The sequence below is a fragment of the Fulmarus glacialis genome, unplaced genomic scaffold (assembly GCF_000690835.1).
Source record: "Fulmarus glacialis isolate BGI_N327 unplaced genomic scaffold, ASM69083v1 scaffold18632, whole genome shotgun sequence".
NCBI classification, from domain to species: Eukaryota; Metazoa; Chordata; class Aves; order Procellariiformes; family Procellariidae; genus Fulmarus; species Fulmarus glacialis.
This window is the reverse complement of record NW_009198643.1, coordinates 189-20,242: the sequence shown is the minus strand read 5'-3', so window position 1 is coordinate 20,242 and position 20,054 is coordinate 189. Positions and strand designations below refer to the sequence as shown.

Genomic DNA, 20,054 nt, shown 5'->3' with positions numbered 1-20,054 from the left:
GCCTGTGCTTGCTGCCCGGGGGTGCCTGAACGGTGGCGTTTCGCTGGGGTCCCCGCTGCTGCTGGGAGCGTCAGGGGGGGAGCTGGTGACGCCTGCCAGATGGGCCCTGCCTTGCCTCGGGGGGAGGAGACAACCGTCACGTCGCTGCAGGCCCGGGGCATCGGTGCATCGGTTTTGGTAGCAGCGCAGCGGGGAGGAAGCAGGCTGAAGTCGAAGGAGGAGACAGGAGAGGAGCTAGTAAGCTTTCTACTTCTGCCCTTCTCTTATTTGGTGCAGAGACTGAGTCGTGAAATATTTTTGCGCCCACAGAAATCCTGTTGTCTCTCTCTTCCAGGAAAACTAGAAGAATGTTCTTAGGTGCAAAACCTTGTTTTTATTACTCCTTTTGTAAGTGGTGTTTCAGGTTTTTCTTTTAGAAAGCCAACAGTCTTTGCTTTCCTGGGAAAAGACACGTTTGTAAGCAGTCTGAGGATCCTAGTTGCACTATTGGTTTGTATTTCTGTACTGCTTGTATTTTTTTTTAATTTTTTATTCTTTACCGACTTGCATGCTTACCTCTTTGTGCCTCATCTGGATGTAAAGATGGTAACTTGGTAGTAAGCAGGAGCCACATGGTGGAGAGTGTAAGCATATTTTGGTTTGGTAGTGCCTGAGAAGAAAATTGTATAGGTTTTGATAGCTTCTAACATGCCATGACTGGTAAGTAAGTGGTCTGGATCAGTGTTTTTCTTAAGAAACTAGATACAGCCATCTGAGAGAATATAGTAGGAACGACAAACAAATAGGTTTATATTTTTGGTAAGCTTGAAACAATCTTAAACTCTTCTAATTTGTGCATTTTCTGAAATACTGGCAAAGAGTAATTACCAGTAAAGTTAATTCGGAGTTCAGTCCTTCGCTGAGATGGCAAGCAGATCAATCCAGATCAATCTTTTATAATTCTGAAGCATATGACTTTGTGGATTTAATTTTTTTTTCTTTTAACATTGCCCAGCAATATCTAGCATTGACCTTTGTTAGTAATGTTTTATTCCATATGCTTGGAAAGAATAGTGATGGAGTAAATTAGATCATTACATTATACTGGTGTTTTATTTTTGTATTCTGTAATGGTATTTTCTAATGATATCTCTTTTGATTGATGTCTTTTGCTGAAATTGTGATTAAAGATCATCTGAAGTCATCTGAATCATAAGTAGTGAGGTCTTTTGTTTCACTGTCACATGTTATGTAACACAGGAAGAGAAAATATAGGCAGATTGAGCTCAGCTGTTTATACCTAGAATCTGGTTTTGATTGTAGTTTGCAACGAATATGTTGTTGAAAAAGTAGAAGATCATGTTTCATTTTGGGGAGAGCTAAGTTAGTTAAAAATTTTAAAACCATTAGAGCAACAAAAGAATTAAAATGATAAATTATACTGCTTGCAATTCTAAACTTCTATGGTAACTTTCTTCTTAATGAGATTTATCTTACTGCTTTGCAGAAGTAATGCCTTATCTGGTTTGAAGATCTAAGAGAGCTTTCTGTTTGCATAAGGCATAAAAGAAAATGGAAGAAGATGAGACTTTACAAGGTGAAACAGAGAGGGCAAAAGGTGAAACACGTGCTACTCCTGAGATTGGTCGGCAGGTATCAGTTAGTGAGTTCCTTTGCCACTGCTGTTACGACATTCTGGTCAATCCCACCACCCTGAACTGTGGGCATAGTTTCTGTAGACATTGCCTAGCCTTGTGGTGGGTATCGTCCACGAAGAATGAATGCCCCGAATGCAGAGAAAAATGGGAAGGATTCCCCAAAGTCAACATCCTCCTCAGGTGAGTGTACTATGCCATTTTTGGATTTCTAAAACCACTGAAATTAATTGTCTGGTTTCTTGAGTTTGCTGCAGATTTTCGTAGTTTATTGGTAATCTGAACTGTCGTAAAGATGTTTAAATCATGAAGTCTTTCATGTTCTGCACTTGTACTGAACTGTTCAAGCACATTTTTTTGCATAGAACTAAGGGGCGGGTTGGTTGGCTTTGTTTTGGGTTTTGTGGGGGTTTTTTTTCCCTTTCTGAATTTTTTGGGGGATGGAGAGGAGGGGTCCTTTTTTAGTATTGAGACACTTGCATCTTTTAATACAGCTGGTTGTTTTCTAATAATTGTAAGTTAGAATGATCTTTGATAATTGTGTAATTATTTCTGTAATAGGAATTATTTATAGGAAGAAATGTGATCTTATTGCTGAACAAAGCTAGAAATACCGATTTGCTGTCTTGAATTACCCACAAGTTCTTGTGTTAATAATACTTTATCTTAGGTTAATAATATCTTAATAAATAGATGGTAGGCTTTTTTGTTGTCTTTTGCTTAGCATTTTTGAATAATCAAGGCTTGCCAGTAGCACACACAATTCTAGTCTTATGTAAGAAATAAGCATTTTTTTTTAATGTGATATTTTAACTTCCTCTATCTTTAGAAGCTAAGGAAAATGTTGTTTGGAAGTAATTGATTTAAGTTTAACTTTACTAACTATTAATAACTAATGTTTTCTTGTTTTCAAAGATGACAGTCTTTAGTAGGGGCTGGAACACAAAAATCAAAAAATTCGTCCCCTTTCTGAATGTTAAGCCTCAATGGTTATAGTACAATGACAAATATTTTTCTCACTAGGGACGTTATTGAAAAGCTATTTTCTGATGCCATTGAACAAAGAAAAGAAGATATTCAACAAAACAGTGATGTAGCACGCAGCTTAGCAACCTTCCAAAAATATGGGAATGACCAGACCCCTACAGTTCCGAACACAGGAAGAGTTAATCCTCGAGGAGGAGGGTTTTTCTCAGGCGTTCTGACAGCTTTAACTTGTGTAGCAGTAAGTTTCACCTGGTTGGTTTTCCATATTTACTTCGTTAAGCATGCAATCAAATACACTTAAATTACATGCACATAAAAAAGATCGTCAGCATGGAAGAGACTTCAGCTGAGTGGAGTAAATAAGGTAGTATTCAGAGTTGTCTGTCAGGAACTACAATTGCAATATACAGCAAACAGAAGTTAGACAAATTAGGTAAAACTTCAAGATACTTTCTTATAACCTGAATATTCTAGGGTCCATAAAATAGAAGATTCCACATGTCAAGCCCCTTAATGCGTGTTTATTTGTATCATTAATGTATTTGCTTTGCAGGTAAAGGATCTCTTTTTTTTCTTTCTTTCTCTTTTTACTTTTCTTTTTTTTTTTTTTTTGGGGAAAAGATTTTTTTTTTTTTTTTTTTTTTTTTTTTTTTTTTTTTTTTTTTTTTTTTTTTTTTTTTTTTTTTTAAATCTAACCTATAGGTAGTTCTACTTGGATATCACTGGAGTAGCAGAGAATTTGAAGAAGATCTTCTTGTCCACAAGCCTGTTGCTAAATGGACTGCTGAGGAAGTGATACTTTGGCTAGAGCAGCTGGGCCCATGGGCTTCACATTATAAAGAAAGATTTTTACTGGAGAAAGTGAATGGAAGGTGAGAGGCCTAACTGTCAAGAACTGCTATCATTTGATTGGACTACTGGATAGTTTTCATTAGGGACGGTATATTTTGAAATGACTGCACTTTGTTCCGTAGATTGTGGGAATATTCTGTTGATGTATCAGAGTAAAATTCAGGGGAAGTTTTAACACTTGTAGTTGAAAACTTTAGTAGTAGATACTAAGCAAACTAACTGAAAATTTCCTAACTTTTTAAAATGCTGACAATGCAGACTGAAATGATACTGAAAGTAAAATTCTACTAATGTATTATCCATCCCTCCCACCTTTTCTTTCCTGTGAAAATATGCATATGCTATATGCATTGTTGCATTCCACCCAAGAGCTCTAGGTTTGATTTCGGGAGACCAGACTAGATCTGTGAAGTACTGAAGAACTGTATTCAATAATAGCCAACAAGCTGATAAATTTGCATGCTGAAAGCAGGCAAAAGAAAACTTGAAAAGAAGGATATTTAAAACCCAGGCTCTGAGATGCAGTTGATTCAGAACACTTGATATGGAATGTAATCCAAAAGGTGATAACTTCTATGAGTAGCTTATTGTTTCAGTATGTAATTGCTAATTTCTTAGTCGTATCTTTTTGGTGAAGAGGCACTGTTTACCTTCTGAATTCTTCTGCTTTTGTAGACTCCTTCTAACACTGACAGAGGAGGATTTCATGAAAGAGCCTTACAGTATAGAGAACAATAACCATAGAAAAGCTATTATGGCAGAACTGGAATGTGTGAAAACTTTAGGTGTTAAACCACCACAGAACCTTTGGGAATATAAGGTAAATTTTATATAAAGTCTGTCATGTATATTAAGTATTTTTAAAATAACATCTCTAAAAGAAAATTTTCTTAAAGCCAGGAGGGGTGTAAAGATAGTAGAATTACTCTTGTAAAAACTGCTCAGTTTAATGAACTGTTGTATTTGAAAAATGATCTTTTGAAAAATGATTGTCAGAAAAATCTAAGAACTGGCATGTCTCTTTCAGTTTATTTTTTCATTGTTTGAAATTTGATAATTCGATAACCTTTCAGGCAGTAAATCCAGGAAAATCACTCTTTCTGCTGTATGCACTGAAGAGTTCTCCAAGACTCAGTATGTTATACCTATATTTGTTTGATTATGCAGAAGCTTTCCTACCTTTCATCCACACAATTTGCCCTACGCAAGAAGATAAGTACGAAGATATTGTCACAAAACTACTAGTAAGTGTTCAAAACATTAAATACACTACTTGCTTTAGTTACAAGCATTTTAAGACTAGCAGCATAAAACCACATGATGTAATTATTCACCATTTCATCTCTTTACAATACAACTTTAAAAAAAAAGTCCTACAAGCTAAGTGGTTCCTTAATTTTATTGTATGTGATCACCAGTGTTGTGACCATTACCTTTAATAAGATTGATTTAAGGCTTTTAACACTTTAAATCTGTGAAACTGATTTTTTTGAAGTTCACATTACTATAGAAAGGCTGTATTTTAACAAACGGCATTATAAGGTCAGTCTGTCTCTGATGTTTTATTCTAATCTAATGGAAATTACTGGGTGATAGTATTATCTACCAGAAAGTATAGTAAAGATAAGTTACTGCTTTCAATGTATGAAAAAACAATTTTTCAACGAAAGAGTAGTGGAAATAAGCCAGTATTGTGTCTGTTTAATAGGAAATTGATCAACAGTCTTTTTATCCTAATTTACAGGACCTTAAAGATCCTTCTTGGAAACAGTGGAGAGAATTCATTGTAAAGTATTTATTTTTGCCATACCAGTTGATAGCTGAATTTGCTTGGGATTGGTTGGATATGCACTACTGGACATCAAGGTTTATAATTGTAAATGCCATGTTGCTCTCTGTTCTGGAATTACTCTCCTTTTGGAGGCTCTGGTCAAGAAGAGAATTGAAGTAAGTCTTACTGAGCTTGTTGAAGAGGGTAGGAAGTACATGGCCTTATAAATAGAACGTAAGAGTCTTACAGTTTCACAACTGCTCACTGAAATGTGTCTAACCACAACTCTGAGGTTAATAAGAACGTGTGAATCTGAATCCGCATGTATACTAGTACTTACTCTTGAATATCTTTATTTCCGTGAATACTTAAAAGGGTTTCTTATAGCTGTTTTACTGATCAGATGTAGCAAATGCAGTAACAGTAATAAGTATGTTCTTAACCATTGGGTAAATATTAACCCTTACCTTGAGAATTGCCTTTTATGGTAACTGGTATTAGCTGTCAGCTGAGAACTAAATACATAAGAACTTTGTCATGATATGCTTACAATACAGTTATTAAAGGATGAGTCCTCAGGATCATAAATAAGTTTAGTTACACTGATATTATTTTTCATAGGTGATGTAAACTGCTGTTTTCAGTTACTGCTTTAGCCTTAATTCAAGCATATTAATATTATTTCATAATTGCTGTGATCTTTTATTTATAGTTTTTAGAACCTGCATAGGAGAAATTCTTGTTTTGGTGTATACTGGGTTTTCACTTTCTCTGCCAGCAGCTAGGGGGCAGAGCATGTTCAAAAACAAACAGGATACATGGAAAAAATCTATGACAAATCTGGAATTTGACCACTTTAACTTGCTGTGCTTTGTGTTCTGAATAAATTGACTTAATGCTTCCTCATATAAAATCTAGTGTTACTGTATTTTAAGAAAGTTTTTCTGGAGTGCAAAATGATGTTTTACTGGTACCTGAGTACGTGCTAAATAATTTGAGGCTGCAGCACATATTAGCTGTTCTTAGAATGGGTAAAAACAAAATGGAAAGTCCTTCTAAGCCTCTCCTTTTCCTTTTTCACAGGACTATTCCTCACCGAATGTGGAGACATTTCTGGAAAGTCTCAACCCAGGGTCTTTTTGTTGCCATTTTTTGGCCTTTTATTCCTCAGTTTGTCTGCAATTGTTTGTTTTACTGGGCCTTGTACTTTAACCCAATTATAAACATTGATCTTGTGGTTAAAGAAGTAAGGCGCCTGGAGACACAAGTGCAGTGACTGGCATTGGAACTTTTGAGCTGTTTAGCTTCTAAAAATGGACGTTTGAAATAAGCTTTGCTTTTCTTCTTTATATATGTGGCAGTGAAAGTGGTGGATTATGTTAACTTAAACATACAAAAAAGCCTTAAGGTAAGTTACTCTTAAACCAGCTGATTCTAACTCTGAGGATGGGCTTTATTATCTGAAAGGAATTTTCTATCGGGAAAAAAAATTATATTCCTAATTTAGCCATGTAAAAGTTACACAGTCATGTCACCCTATTTTTGATCAAATCAAACTTCTCCATTCTGTCTTGAGCATTCTGGTTATTCTCAAGCCTGCCTTAAAATCAGTGTCTTCTGAACAGCTACTCTGATTTTTTTTTTTTTTTTTTTTTAAATTCAAAATTTCTTATTCAGATCGGTTAGACTTCATCAATAGCTTCTTTAATGCTCTCCTCTTGAAGTCTGTTGCGAATTCTTAAATTCAGGGTTATCCCTTAAAAGGATTATTTTGGAAAAGTGACCTGACACTGTAATTACATCTTACTGCAATATAATGTGTGTATCCAGATCTGTGAGCTAATATTGACTGGAAAGTTATTTTGTATAAACAGGATTGCCATTTGTTAATGGATGGTTTTTGACTGAAGAAAAAGTTAGATTTTTCAAGAGTTTTGTCCCCTTGCATTCTACATTGTTTTGGTTTTTTTTTATTTGTATCATTAATATGAACTTTAAATTTGCCTATGAATATTTTTTAAAATTAAAGATCTCTTTTGAAATCTTTGTCCTTCCTAAAGAAGTGTTGGGTTTTTTTTTTTATATTGAAGTACTTGTCATTAGCTTTGACTTCTGTAAATTTGTTCTGTAGCCGGGCAGTTTTAAGTGAGGTGGGTGAAAGTAGACATTAAACACTCCTGGTTCTTAAACTGTTAAAATTAGCAGTTATGAAAAAGTTTATTATTCAGAATTCATGTTACAGATTTCTCTTCCTAAAAGGTTTCAGAAAACTATGAAGTGTCCCTAGCTAAAACCATCTTTACATCCTTATGAGGTACATACACTTCTGAACTTTGCAAACTCATGCTGTCCAAGATCAAGCAGTTATGGGAAAGGCAGTTGGTCCCCCTAACTGCTACTTTTTTCATGTATCTGTCTTGGTGATGGTTTGCATTTGCACTTTTAAATCTGGCTCTGACGTTTTAAGGATAGAACTTCTCTCTGTGCCTACAGGAAACTCAAGGTGTACATAGAGTAAGGAACTTGAGCCATGTAAAATGAACAACTTCTTAGAAAACTATTTAAAAAGTAAATACTAGAAAAAAAGAATTGTATTAGGCAATTTTTAATACAGGTAGCACTACTTAATGTGAATGAGATGCAAAAGTTAAATTAGGCTTCAATAATAAGTGTTTAATATGGATGAGAGGTCTCTTTGTGCTTACACTGTCACTTCATGCATTTCTTCCAGTCAGTTCAAAGTTAACAAATGTTAAGGTAAATGTTAGTGGAACAGTTTGATTTGTATCTTGTAGCCAGTGGAGGGGGGATGAAAAGTTTACAGTGAATGATATTATGAATCTGAACAACCTGTGAATGTGAATATAAATGAAATTAATTTTAAGTCAGTTACTCCTTAAGCTGATAAACTCAAATTCCTATGTAGTCAATAAAAGCTTACACAGAACTAATGAACTTGCTTTTAGTCCATACATTGCAGAAGGTAAATAAGAGGATAAATGTTTACTTTGGTCGTTCTGGGGTGAAGAGGCTCAGGTGGCAGGAAGGAGGATCAAGAAAGGGGAAAATCATTTGTTGTCACTACTGTGACAAAAAAAGTCATTTTAGATATGAATACATACAGAGTTTTCATAAAGACTGATGTTGTATACCTAATATCTACACAAAGGCTGAATCTCACCACACATAAAGTCTGGCCACAAAAGGTATTTTGTGTGATAGGGAGCTTTAGAAAAACATTTGGCAGCTTCACGGTCACATTCACATGCCATTTTTTGACATTTGTCTTCTAGCGATTCTGAAAGAAAACACAGTAAGCTTGATGTTAGTCTGAAGTAATTAAAAATACCAAATGGAATACCAAGAATTGCTACCTCATGTTCCATATTTGCCATATAAATGGCTCTTACATTTCAAGTGCAGGAACTGTACTGAGCTTCAGTAAGACTTACAGTTCTTTAATGTTCTTTAGGCAGAGTTCTATGGACATCTCAGCAACAGAGAATATACAAGCATGGTTTGGTTTAGCGACAGTTGATAATCAGTGGAACTGTCTTGGAACTATATCCAATATAATAATTGGATAAAGACTTAAATACCCTTCTTCACCTTCTTTAAAGGAACGCTGATAACTGATTCCTCTTTAGAAAGTGGTATGTGACCCTCCCTGCCCACCCTGTTGCTCTAGTGAAACTTGAGTTTGGGAAGATATTTTCCATTTCACATATGCTTTAGTCTACTAAAGGATGTAGCATTAAAATCATGTATGTGAAATAAGGGATGCAAAGATGTTCCATGTTCAGCTTAAATCGCCCACCTCTTTTAGGCATTCGGTAAAAAGTTAGGTAAAGGCTGTTTAAGGACGATAGAATCCATGCCTGGCCATATTTGTTTATAATTGTAGTGTTGTAATTTAACAGATTTTTTGGCGTGAATGTTTCTTCCTGGCATGAACGTTTTCTTCTACAGCAATATATTTTGGTTTTATTGTGCCAACCCAGAAACGTGTGTGTTTTCTCTCTGCAACTGTCTGTAAACTGAAAAATCCTTGATATATTTTGTTTGAGTATTTAACATTTTGAAAGCTTAGCCAAATCTCTGTTTGAGATTTGTCTAGGAGCAGAACAAGTGTTCAGTTTTGTGAATGAACCCAAATTCTGCTATGAAATGGAAGTGTTCTTAATGTATATGAGTTGATGCTGCAACTAGCTAAGAACTACTCAATAGCATAAATAGCATAAACAATGTGATAGGATTAAAAAAAAAAACACATTAACTGAGAAGATCTATTCCTTCTCTTGTTATTGCTTCAAACTTATCTTCTCCATGGTACACCAGGCACTTTGGTTCAGCTTTGTTTCTTGATGAAACTGTCTACTATCTTGGCCAGTATTTTAAAATATTGTCAGCTTCTGGACTGGAACAGGAACAGAACCTTTACAGCCAAATATAGGTGGACTGTAACTTCACAGTTAATCATGTAGTTTGAGAGAGAAGACGCTTAGTACTTCGGGAGCAGAGGAGGAAATGAGCAAGTAGCGATTCTGCATGAGGTAGACACTTGGGCAAAGTAAAGGTTGAATGAAAAGGAGGAAAGGAAATATTGTCAAAAACTTTCATATGATTTCAGGTCAGGCAAATTCTAAATTGAGTTATGAAATGAGAGGTTTTTGTGTTTTCTCTGAATGGGCTACTGTGTTGCCTTTAAACTATGGTAGTCAGAAACTCAGACTCATTGTAAACAAGTTTATGTAAAGGTCTGCATTTTTGTGGTGCAAATAATAACCAATTCTCAAGCTGATTTGCATTCTAGGTAGTAGCATAAAATTACATGCAAAGTAACGTTGACCTAGCACCTGATTTTAGGAAAAAAAAGCAAAACAAAACCCAACAAAAACCAAAAACCTAACAACAACAAGAAAAAACCCTGCAAATTTTGGGGGCTTGTGAGAAGTTGTAGTTTCAAAAAGTCTTTGAAGTGTATTGGAAAATGTTTGCTAAAACTTAGGGAGTTGTGAACAAATAATGTAAAAGAAATACTACTTTTTCCTGTTAAACGTTTTTTGTTTGTTTCTTTGATATCTCTTTGTCCTTCTTTTTTATACTATAGCATGGCAAGTATATTACATTCATATTTCGGAGCAATCGAACAAAATTTATCAGGATGTGGTCAGGCATCTCTTGCAACTTGTACACTAATTATGTAAATATTTTCAAATCAACATTTTATGGCTTGTGGACATGTTACTTCCATAAATAAACATACTCATCAAATATTTTATTACCTCAGTGTTTGAAATTGTAAATTGTAATTGAATTCATTCATAAATTGCAGCCACGATCAGTGGTAAGTATGCCAAAAACTTGTCCATCATAAATGGTGTGAAATATTTTCTGCTAAGTAGAAAAAGGATCCTTTTTAAACAGTTGTAACTTTCTCGCCTCCTGTTTGTAGTTGCTCTTTAGTTGGAGACCTGCAGGGAGTAGCATAACATGGTTCCTCAACACACATAAATGCTGAATGAGGAGGTTTTTTGGTAGTGTTCTCTGAAAGGGTAGTAGAAGCTTGTAGATCAGAATTTTGTTTGCTTATGTATGTCAGTAGGTGGGGATTAAGAAGAAGAAACTGCATTCAGTTGGTTGGCATAGCTGTGCTTTCTGGACGCACAGCTTACCCTGGCAAAAAAGTCACAAAAGGAAGGATGGTAAAATAAGAATTTTACAGTTAATTAAGAAAATGTCTTTCTATGAAGTCAGTGAGACAATCAGTAGAAGTAAAAACAAAACAAAACAAAAAAAACACCAAACAAAAAATCCCCTGACCAACCGAAAACTAGAACTGTTCACTCACCACACACAGCAGCATTGTCTTCACATTCCCAGTGGTAACTTTCGATCTTTGGGTGACAACCTGCTCGTTCTGCCTTACCATAGCAGCAGTCATGGTTAAAGCAGCACCTGAGAGTAACAGAAATGGGCTTGCCTTAATTCATACTGTGGTAATTTATGGTCATGTAATCTGGATGTTTTTTATTAGCATGTTTCTACAGGCTGTGAAATAATAAAAGAGTCAACATACGCGAATGTGCAAACAGTTACCTGCTCAGGAATCAAAACGAGGTACTTGTTTAATAGATCACCTGGAAAAAATTACTATTCTTTCATGTAATCAGTGACGAGGAAATGTCTGATAACATTGATCTAGTTGAACTTCCTTATAGATGAAAATATAAGGAATCTTTAAAGCATTCTCAGTTTTAAACACACTAAGCTTTTACGTGGGTATGCCTCCCTCCTAGCCCCTTCCAAGAAAAAGATTAAATGTTAGAATGGTCTGTCAGATAATGAATGATGTATTTTTCTGCCAGTTATTGATGCTATTGTAACAGTTTCTAATAGGGAAGGGACAAGAAGATTTGTTAGGCCATAGCATACTATCATCAATGTCGTCTATAGCAAAGTCCTTAGATAGTGGCAGAAAAGCTGAGAGCAGGTGAAACGTTCAGGGTGCTATTTAATGCCATAATATAACTAAAGATGTTTGCTCAGTATCATGAGAAAATTTGGAAAATTGCCCAAAATGATTATTTCAAAATTGTCTTTGTCATAACTGGGACAATGAATTCATAGACTTTGTCACATGTGGAACTGAACAGTAGAGGTAAGCATTAATGGCATATTTTAATGCTTGAAAAAAGAATTACTCTTCTGGCGTAGAGTTATTGCAACCCCAGAATAGCAAGTGGGGAAGGTAAAAAGGATCTGAAATTAGTTAGCTTGTAAGTTTTTGCTGCAAACTAACTATACTACTTTTTTTTCTTTTTTTTTTTTTCTTTTTTTTTTTTTTTTTTTGGACTCGGGGGAAGAACAGGATATATCTGCGAGCTCTTTGCATTTAGTCATTCAGTTTCCTCCTGTTAGCCTAAACCCATCATATTATAGTAGACACATGATGTTTAGATGGTGTTTAGATTGCCTGAGGAATTTGTGCCTGCAATAGAAAAAGTTAATGCTGTGAGCTCTCACTTGCAATTACTGTTTTTTCCTATGCTTATTAAATAATTACTTGGTAATTCCACATGAATCTCCATTTAAATATCCTGCAGTACGTAACAGTTGAACAGCACATGCCCATGAATTAGCTCAATACATCCATCTCATGCATAGAAATTAAAAAAAAAAAGAAAAAAAAAAGACTTCTAGTGAGTCTTTGTAGCAGTACTAAGGTAAATAAACCAGGAAATATGGCTTCTTTTACCATAGTGCAGTCTATCTTCATGTGTTTACAAAAATTTTTAGAATTACTTTAGTCCTCTTTTAAGCATTTCAAATAAAAATAGATGCTTAAGGATTTTGCATTTTATCTTAGCAATATATGATTGTCTCTATTTGAAAGCTTATTTTTATAAGTGGCAGGCAAACATCTAAATTGCAATAACTACTATTTGAATAATTCCATATCAGACATTCTTACTTCAGATTAAGTATTTCTGTATTATCACTTAACTTGTTTTCAGGCATAATTCTGAATGCAAACAGCCCACAATGTAGCTCAAAACTTTAAGAAATCAAGCTTGGTAAGAATGTTTGTCTCTACATTCAATTGGTGCAATTCTTGATTTTGTTCAAATGCAGTAAAGTATGTACACTCACTTCTGGCTTGTTCTTAGCATTCTGTAGCTATTAAAACCCAGACCACAAATAGCTAACCATGTTTTGTGAAGAAGCAGCTTCTTGCTACTGTGGCACTTTTACAAAGTGGAAAAAATGGCCTGCAATGAAGGATTGGCAAGGTTCCTGCAGGTTCTCCATCATTATCTTTAGGTATACAGATGATGAGAACTAATAATAGTCCCTTCTTTTTGTATGTGTTCCCAGTCATTAAAGTAGCAACTACATTATAAAAAATTGTCTTTAAAGTAGCAGATTACACATCCAAAACCTTGAAATATATAGGCAAAGATTCTAAAAGTTTTAAGTCTAATCACGACTAGAATCTTTATGCAAAAAAACCCAAACCAAACCAAAACAAAAAAAACAGATTTGAACTTTCCATATATTCCACCCTAAATGTGAGTATCAGATGTTTGTTTTCCTTTTAATTTACAATATACGTCTAATACATCAGAACTTAAGATGTCGCATACAGTGGGGAAACGTATCATTATAATGATAAACTTGAAAATATAAAATCTTTATTTAACTACTGTAGCCAGAAAATCATCTTCCTGTCAGCTAATGCTCAATTATAAATTAAATTGATACTGAGATTTAGTAATAAACACAAAGGTCTGCTTTTAGAATTATTTTAGTAACAATTCATAATTCCGTTTATTCAAAAGTTATTTTTTGACAGGTTGAATTTTGCATAATTTTCAGTGTATTATTTTGAATACTAATAAAATGGGATGATGGCAGTAGAATCAAAAGATTTTTCAATTGCGATTTTTTTTTTTTTTTTTTTTTTTTTTTAATTTTTATAGATAGCTTGAATGTTTGAGCTTTAAAGCTTCTCCAAGAAGACTTTAGTTCTTCAGCTTTTGGCCAAACAGCAACAGCAAAGAAACTCAATTGTACTGTGAATTCAATATTAATGCAATGAGAGTTTGATTTAAAGGCAAGTAAGACTCATGTAGATCTACAGCAACACAATTTTCATGCTTCTGAGTTTCTTTGCAGTCTGTTTAAACTTGGTTCCCTCACTGATGTTAAATAGGCCTAATTCATATTTTAGTCCTTTTACTCTGTCATCTGCATACATTCAGCACTTAATTACTCAGATAAATAGTTACTCTTACCAGTCTACTCTGTCCTTGGGCCATCCTCTTCCTCCCAGACCACAATAGCATCCATAGCGTAGGTAGGCAAAAGGAGATCGTCCTGTAGTACATCTAATGGCGCCGGCTAATTCAAGAATTCCTCTTCGATTTCTAAAATGGGCTTCCCCAAAAGTGCCTTTATAAACTGTGGAAGAAAAACTCTTTATTTTTTATTGAATCAAACATGCAGATATAAAACAGTTTTGTTTTTTTTTAAACTTTGATAATGAATGTCAGTACTTGAAAATAATACAGTTTTCTTTTTGACACTTTGAGGCCACACTGCTTGACCCAGTCCCTGGTTACCCCAATCTGTAGTGAGCAGAATACTGAACATTCTGAATAGCTGCAGTGGTTTCCTGCCATCAAGGCAGCATACAATGGCAGACTTCAGTCTAAAACTGGCAAGGCTAGCATATGTTCTGTGGTCTAGCTCCACTAATCTGCTAAGATTAGATGCCCTAAGCACTGCAGTATTTTCTCCTTATCATAACATGCAATTTTGCCCATGTTGTTATTTTGTAGAACATAATGCTTTACGTTTGAACAAATATGTTCTCTATGATGGGGTTCTACTTCTTCTCATTTTTAGACAAAGAAGCCAAATAACTAGCAGGGGTGGTGGGGTGAGTGTAGAGCAGGGAAATGGGCGGGTGCTTGGCATAATTTCCAGGGAAATTAAAAGAAGTGTTGCTTTGTTTGTTTGTTTTATTTTGTTTGGGTTTTGTTGTTGTTTAAGGGATTCTCACCATTATTTCTCCAGAACAACACTATTTAGGAACTTTATTTTAACTATCCCATGTCAGTATTAAAGCAGTAGGTCCAGGGCAGCAGATAAATGTTGAGACAGCAGATGACTTTTTTTAGGGCTTCATGTCATCCTTCAGGTTGAGCCAATGCATGAAAGACCCTGCATGGTAATAGGCAGCTTGCAGGCTCCAAGCTATTTGCAGCAATTTTTAAGAAGTTGGATGAGTACAAAACAAATTAGTGGAAGGCTGCTGATTTAGAGTTGTCTTGCTAATTAAACTAATGATTTATTTTGGTATGAGAACAGTTTATAAACCTTAACTCCCAGTACTGGATAGAGATTGGGAAAGACATTAAGCTTTAATAACTGGTAATATCTGTGAGAGAGACAGCAGAAAAAATATTTAGACTTTGTCATTGAAGGCTTTGATATTTATTTTCCTACGGAATATGATTGTACACTTTGTATATAATCTGTATAATCATATAATCTATTATAATAGACTAGCTAACAGACTAATCTAGTATAATAGATTATATGTTTAACTATAATCAGTTAATGGAAGATCTGCCAGAAAAATATTGTTCCCAGCACAACTTGAAATGCGTGGGATGCTGGTGACCTCCAGCACTTGTAATTTCGTGAAACAAAGGGATTTAAACACCTCATGAAATCACCTCATTAAGAAATACAATTGGTTTGTACGTGAGAATAGTAAAAAAAAAGCTTTAGAAAGAATGTTTGTAGCTAATCCTTACTTACGAAAATAGCTAGGCTTCCTAAAACAGTATTTAGGACTTTTCTGACTGGCCGCTAGTCCCAGATCTTGTTCCCTCCTGCTTTGTGGGCTTTGTGATCTAGGGAGAGGAGAGGATGTTGAAACAATAATGCTTAAACTTGCATATGCATCTTTGGCCATTGATTAAAAGCAATCACATCTTGAGGAGTTTAAAAAAGCTTCCTTGGCTATGTAGTCACTTGCAGTTTCATTTAAAAACTCTATCATTGGCACTAAAACTTCCTTGCTAAAATAGTGAATAGTATCTATTGTGTCATGGCTCCCATTCCAGGATATTACCTGCTGTTTAGTTATATAGGTTTTGTGGTAAAAAGATCCTCTCACGCTTTCCCAAAGGGTCCATAAGGTGTACTGGGTGGACTCTTTGGAACCTGTAGTTCTAGGTGTCAAAATAACAGTTACGTTGTGGAACTGACACATGATCATCTCCCATTCCGTTGCAGGTCTGAATATATGTTTCAGCTCTGGGTAGCAGAAGCATCCATTTGAGTATAACCAGATTCTTATCTTTACGAAGTGTTGAAAGTGTTATCTTCACTGTCAGTACAGGTTCAGTAAATTCCCAGCTGAAAAAAAACTGCAATAAGGCTGCAGCATTACAAATGACAACTACTTATACTCTTAAATGTTCAGTAAGATTTGGCTAGACTCTTGTAGCTAGCCAGTAATGTCCGAAGGAACTATGTTAGTAGTTAATGGCAAAGCTGGGTTTGCTCTGCATGGTGTTAGTGATTCTGAAGAAATCCCTGAAGAATTTTTACATTGTGTCTCAGTTCCAGGCAACTGGGGAAGGATGGTGTAGGAGAGCTACAAGACAGGAAGAGGAAACTAAGAATTTCCAAGTCATATTCCTGGCTGCGTAAGAGAATTGTTTGATAACTTTGGACAAATCCCAATCCCTTGCGTTAAATCCATGTAAAGTAGAAGTGATGAACTGTCTACTCCTGGAGGAGCTCAGGTATAGATCTTTAAAATGTGCCATGTAAGTTAAAGAGAAGGACGTGAACTTTTTATCCTTGCAATTTATTTGTGTTACAGCATCTGGACATCCAGGCATAAACCAAGACTGTATGGTACTGTAGATACTCTGAACATGACCGAAGGAAAAGTCTCTGTCCCGACAGCTTTGTAACCTGAATTTAATAAAAGCAATGAAAGACCATCCTAGAACGCATAGAACTATGGAAACTTAATAAGAGTATCAGTATGATGATGGTAGCGTTAGTATATTAGCAAGATAATAAAATTTCCGAAGTATTTTATCAGAACTTCTGTGGAATACAGTCAGAATGAAGTGACGTTCTGTGTATTTCCAAATGTTTCATGATTAAGGTATGATTTTAAAATCTTCTGTGTGGTTTTGTTTGTTTTTATGAAGACTTCGCATTTATATTTATGGACAAGAGTATTCTTATAGGTTTGATCATACATTCCTGAAAGAGTATGTCCCTCTATGTCTAATCTGGTTTTTGTTTTTGTCATGCAGATTGTGTGCAGCTCTATCAAACACAATATTGTGGGTGGGGAAAAAGGGAGGGAACCAGATTGCGTTTATTTTAATTCCATTGCTTTGTAATGTGTATGAAAAAAAAATCAAAACCACATTGTTTTGATATCTAGAGGTCACAGGAAATAAGTACAACTAAGTGTACAAAAATAATTTACAGTTAGACAATTTGAGTCTAGTCTTGTTACAGCTTTTAATATTCTCGTAGTATTTAATTCCAGTGTTTATTACATAATAGGAATTGGAATTTGGGTATGCCCAAAGTTTCAACTGTTCTCACTCTTGAAAGAAAACTTTAAAGACAAGATATTTGGGAGAGCAAAAAAAAACTTAGAAGAGATTAGTCCATAAGCAAACTCAGATTTAACTGGATGTGATGTAGCTGCTTTAAAAGTAAAGGTTGAAGGGAAACCAAAACCATATCAATCCGAAGGCTACTTTAGGCACCACAAAATAGCAGATGGGGAAAGAAAAAACCCCAAACAAATCTATGCAGTTGTCTGTGATTGTAATGAATAAGCCAGAGATCAAAAGCCATGAGGTGACTTTCTGAAGACTGAAATTAAATAAATACTGAAGACAGCCTGAGAGAAAGTAACAGCAAGTAATCACATTATATTTGTGTTGTGCCTGATTTCAAAACTGTAATTCCTGTTGCCCAAATCAGAGCCCTGCCATGTTTGGAGAGTTTGAACTTCATCATACAGTCTTGGTTTATTGCCTATATAAGCTCTTGAGAGTTCAGATTGTGCTAAATGCTGTACATTATTATGTCTTTGCAAGATGTTTTCCACTATACCTTCCTAGTCTCCTTTTTTCCTAGTTTTCTGAATAGCTTACAATACTATTTAAAAATCCAGTCCCTTAAATTTCCATATGCATAGAGGAAAAAAAAAAAAACATTTTAGAAACACATTAATTTTTTGTGAAAGGTCCTATTTCTCGTAACATTTTACTCTTTGCAATGGGCACAATGCAAACATAATAATTATTTTTGCAGTTATATAATTGTATTTTTATTGAGATGCATAGCTTTGCATACTTATGATACATAACTACATTAATCATTAGCATCTAATACAGTCTATGATGTTTTGTGAGTTTTAAAAGAAATTTTAAGCCATTCTTTCAAAGACTGAGGCTACAGAAACATTTTTTGATGTTAAATATGTGTAAGATTTCCTATACTGATATTTCCTTTGTACAGTCATAGTGCTCCAGTAGTTCAGAACTTGAAACTTGGGAATAAGCAGACTTTCTGATGCATCTCCAAGATCTTGCCAGAAATGGAAACCTTTGAACTGTATGCATTATATAAACTTTCTTTTTTTTTTTTTTCCTCTTGTTTCATAAGCCATCAGGAATGGCCTTTTTCGCCTCATCTTGTTGCCAACTACTGATGTGCTATCTCCACGAACTGTGGTCACATGTCAATTTTTTTAAAGGATAAATTCGCCTGCTTTGATACTGTGGACCAAGCATTGAGAAACAGGTAAATTGCATTTCCCTTCCTCCTCCCTGCCTACAGAATGGGTGATTGTGATGCCTGACTCAGAGCTATCGGACCAAAGCCAGGCTCTCTGTAATGATCACTCTAGGCTGGCAGAAGCAGCGAAACAGTCTTTCATTGCTTTCCTTAATGTTCTTGCTGAGGTTTGTGCTGTGCAAAGAGGATGATCAAAATGCAAAAGGAATAATAGGGGTATGCTGAGGTCAGGGAGTAGAATTGGGGCAGTGAGCTTGGTGGGACCTTAAGTTGGCCCTATTATGCAAGCACCTTACCTTATGGTCTTTAATCATGCGATTGCCTTTTTTCCCCACCCCCAGACCCTGATTCATTCTGTGCGCAGAATTTGTTATATGAATTAATTGAGGCTCTTGTCTTTAGGATCCTTCTATTTGCAAGATTTGGTTTGGTGAATTTGCAAGCTATGTAGGAGTGTATAAAAAAATGCAAGAAGACAAAAGAGAATCTCTTAATTAAGGCAGCTGAGTGCTATTCTGGAAAACTGGATTTTATCCTTACAGCTGTCACAAAGGTTCAGCATGAGGTTAGTTTAATCACTTTAGAACAATGCCTATCGATGTTTACTAACAGTATGGTCCCAGCCTGCTCAATATCCTGGGGTTGGAGTACCAAACTACTGCAAACCTCAGTGAGAGCTAGGCTTTGAGTAGTTGAAATTCCACATAATTTTAAGTAGTTGTAGGTAAAATAGAGTTCTAACGTGTCACCACGGGAACCTAAAATTAGTGGATGCTTTTCTGTGTCAGCCCACCTACCTGTCTGAAAAAGAAGGATGATAATACAGTTTCACAGAAGTGTCAAAGAAGTAAGTACATTCAGATACTATACTGATGAATACCTCAGAAAACCTATGAGGAAATGGACTGTAAATCATTACAACTGGTCTTTAATACTGCTTAATAAATAGAACATAGGAGACAAAAAATAATTAAATACTTGCAAAGTGAGTAGTTGGCTATGCTCAGGTATGAGGCAGGGGTCCTTTAATTACATTCTCACCTCATAACTTATTCATAAAGACTGACTCATTCTTTTAGAATAACCCAGTTATGGTTTTGTAGGCAATCTGAGTTCTAGCAGTTCCTAGCTTTTCATTTGAGATAGCTCTCTCTAGTACCCACAAGAAGAGCATGGGCAAATGCATTGGTGTTGTAGAAAGATTATTATTACACATGCAATCTGCAATCTGATTTTAAACACTGAACTTTTTAACGCACTTGCACATTACTGATGAACTTTAAAAAAGTAATGCGAGACTCTCCAGCAAAACTCCCCTGTTGCACATGGAAGTTGACAAACGGATGGGCTGTCAGTGCAGCTACCGCTTACGGCCGTCAGCCGGCCTCTCGGTATTTTCCGTTTGGGTGAGTTACACTCAAGTTATGCCCAAGCGCGTTAGACAATCT

The 20,054-nt window shown here is 35.4% G+C and overlaps 2 protein-coding genes across 2 annotated transcripts; one reads left to right on the top strand and one right to left on the bottom strand.

The window, feature by feature from the left end:
• Positions 1-1,486: 1,486 nt before the first annotated feature.
• On the top strand, positions 1,487-6,752 carry BFAR (bifunctional apoptosis regulator). Its single transcript, XM_009572991.1, has 7 exons — positions 1,487-1,817; positions 2,658-2,859; positions 3,324-3,493; positions 4,149-4,293; positions 4,547-4,717; positions 5,218-5,420; positions 6,328-6,752. Exons 1-7 carry the CDS (start codon positions 1,552-1,554, stop codon positions 6,518-6,520), a joined length of 1,350 nt encoding a protein of 449 aa, XP_009571286.1. The 5' UTR covers positions 1,487-1,551; the 3' UTR covers positions 6,521-6,752.
• A 1,443-nt stretch (positions 6,753-8,195) lies between these two features.
• LOC104072202 (group 10 secretory phospholipase A2-like) lies at positions 8,196-18,959 on the bottom strand. The gene is made up of 5 exons (XM_009572992.1): positions 18,903-18,959; positions 16,747-16,777; positions 14,043-14,208; positions 11,096-11,202; positions 8,196-8,542 (listed from the first exon to the last, which is right to left on the bottom strand). The coding sequence occupies exons 1-5, from the start codon at positions 18,957-18,959 to the stop codon at positions 8,397-8,399; spliced, it is 507 nt and encodes a 168-aa protein (XP_009571287.1). The 3' UTR covers positions 8,196-8,396.
• Between the last annotated feature and the right edge of the window lie 1,095 nt (positions 18,960-20,054).

Excerpts from the sequence above, each read along its gene's own strand:
- BFAR (XM_009572991.1), top strand. The coding sequence starts at position 1,552 with ATGGAAGAAGATGAGACTTTACAAGGTGAAACAGAGAGGGCAAAAGGT. Across the intron at positions 4,294-4,546 it reads AGAACCTTTGGGAATATAAG|GCAGTAAATCCAGGAAAATC; the intron begins GTAAATTTTATA and ends ATAACCTTTCAG. Across the intron at positions 5,421-6,327 it reads TGGTCAAGAAGAGAATTGAA|GACTATTCCTCACCGAATGT; the intron begins GTAAGTCTTACT and ends CCTTTTTCACAG.
- LOC104072202 (XM_009572992.1), bottom strand. The coding sequence starts at position 18,959 with ATGAATCAGGGTCTGGGGGTGGGGAAAAAAGGCAATCGCATGATTAAA. Across the intron at positions 16,778-18,902 it reads GCATGATTAAAGACCATAAG|GATGGTCTTTCATTGCTTTT; the intron begins GTAAGGTGCTTG and ends TATGCGTTCTAG. Across the intron at positions 8,543-11,095 it reads AGACAATGCTGCTGTGTGTG|AATCGCTAGAAGACAAATGT; the intron begins GTGAGTGAACAG and ends GTTTTCTTTCAG.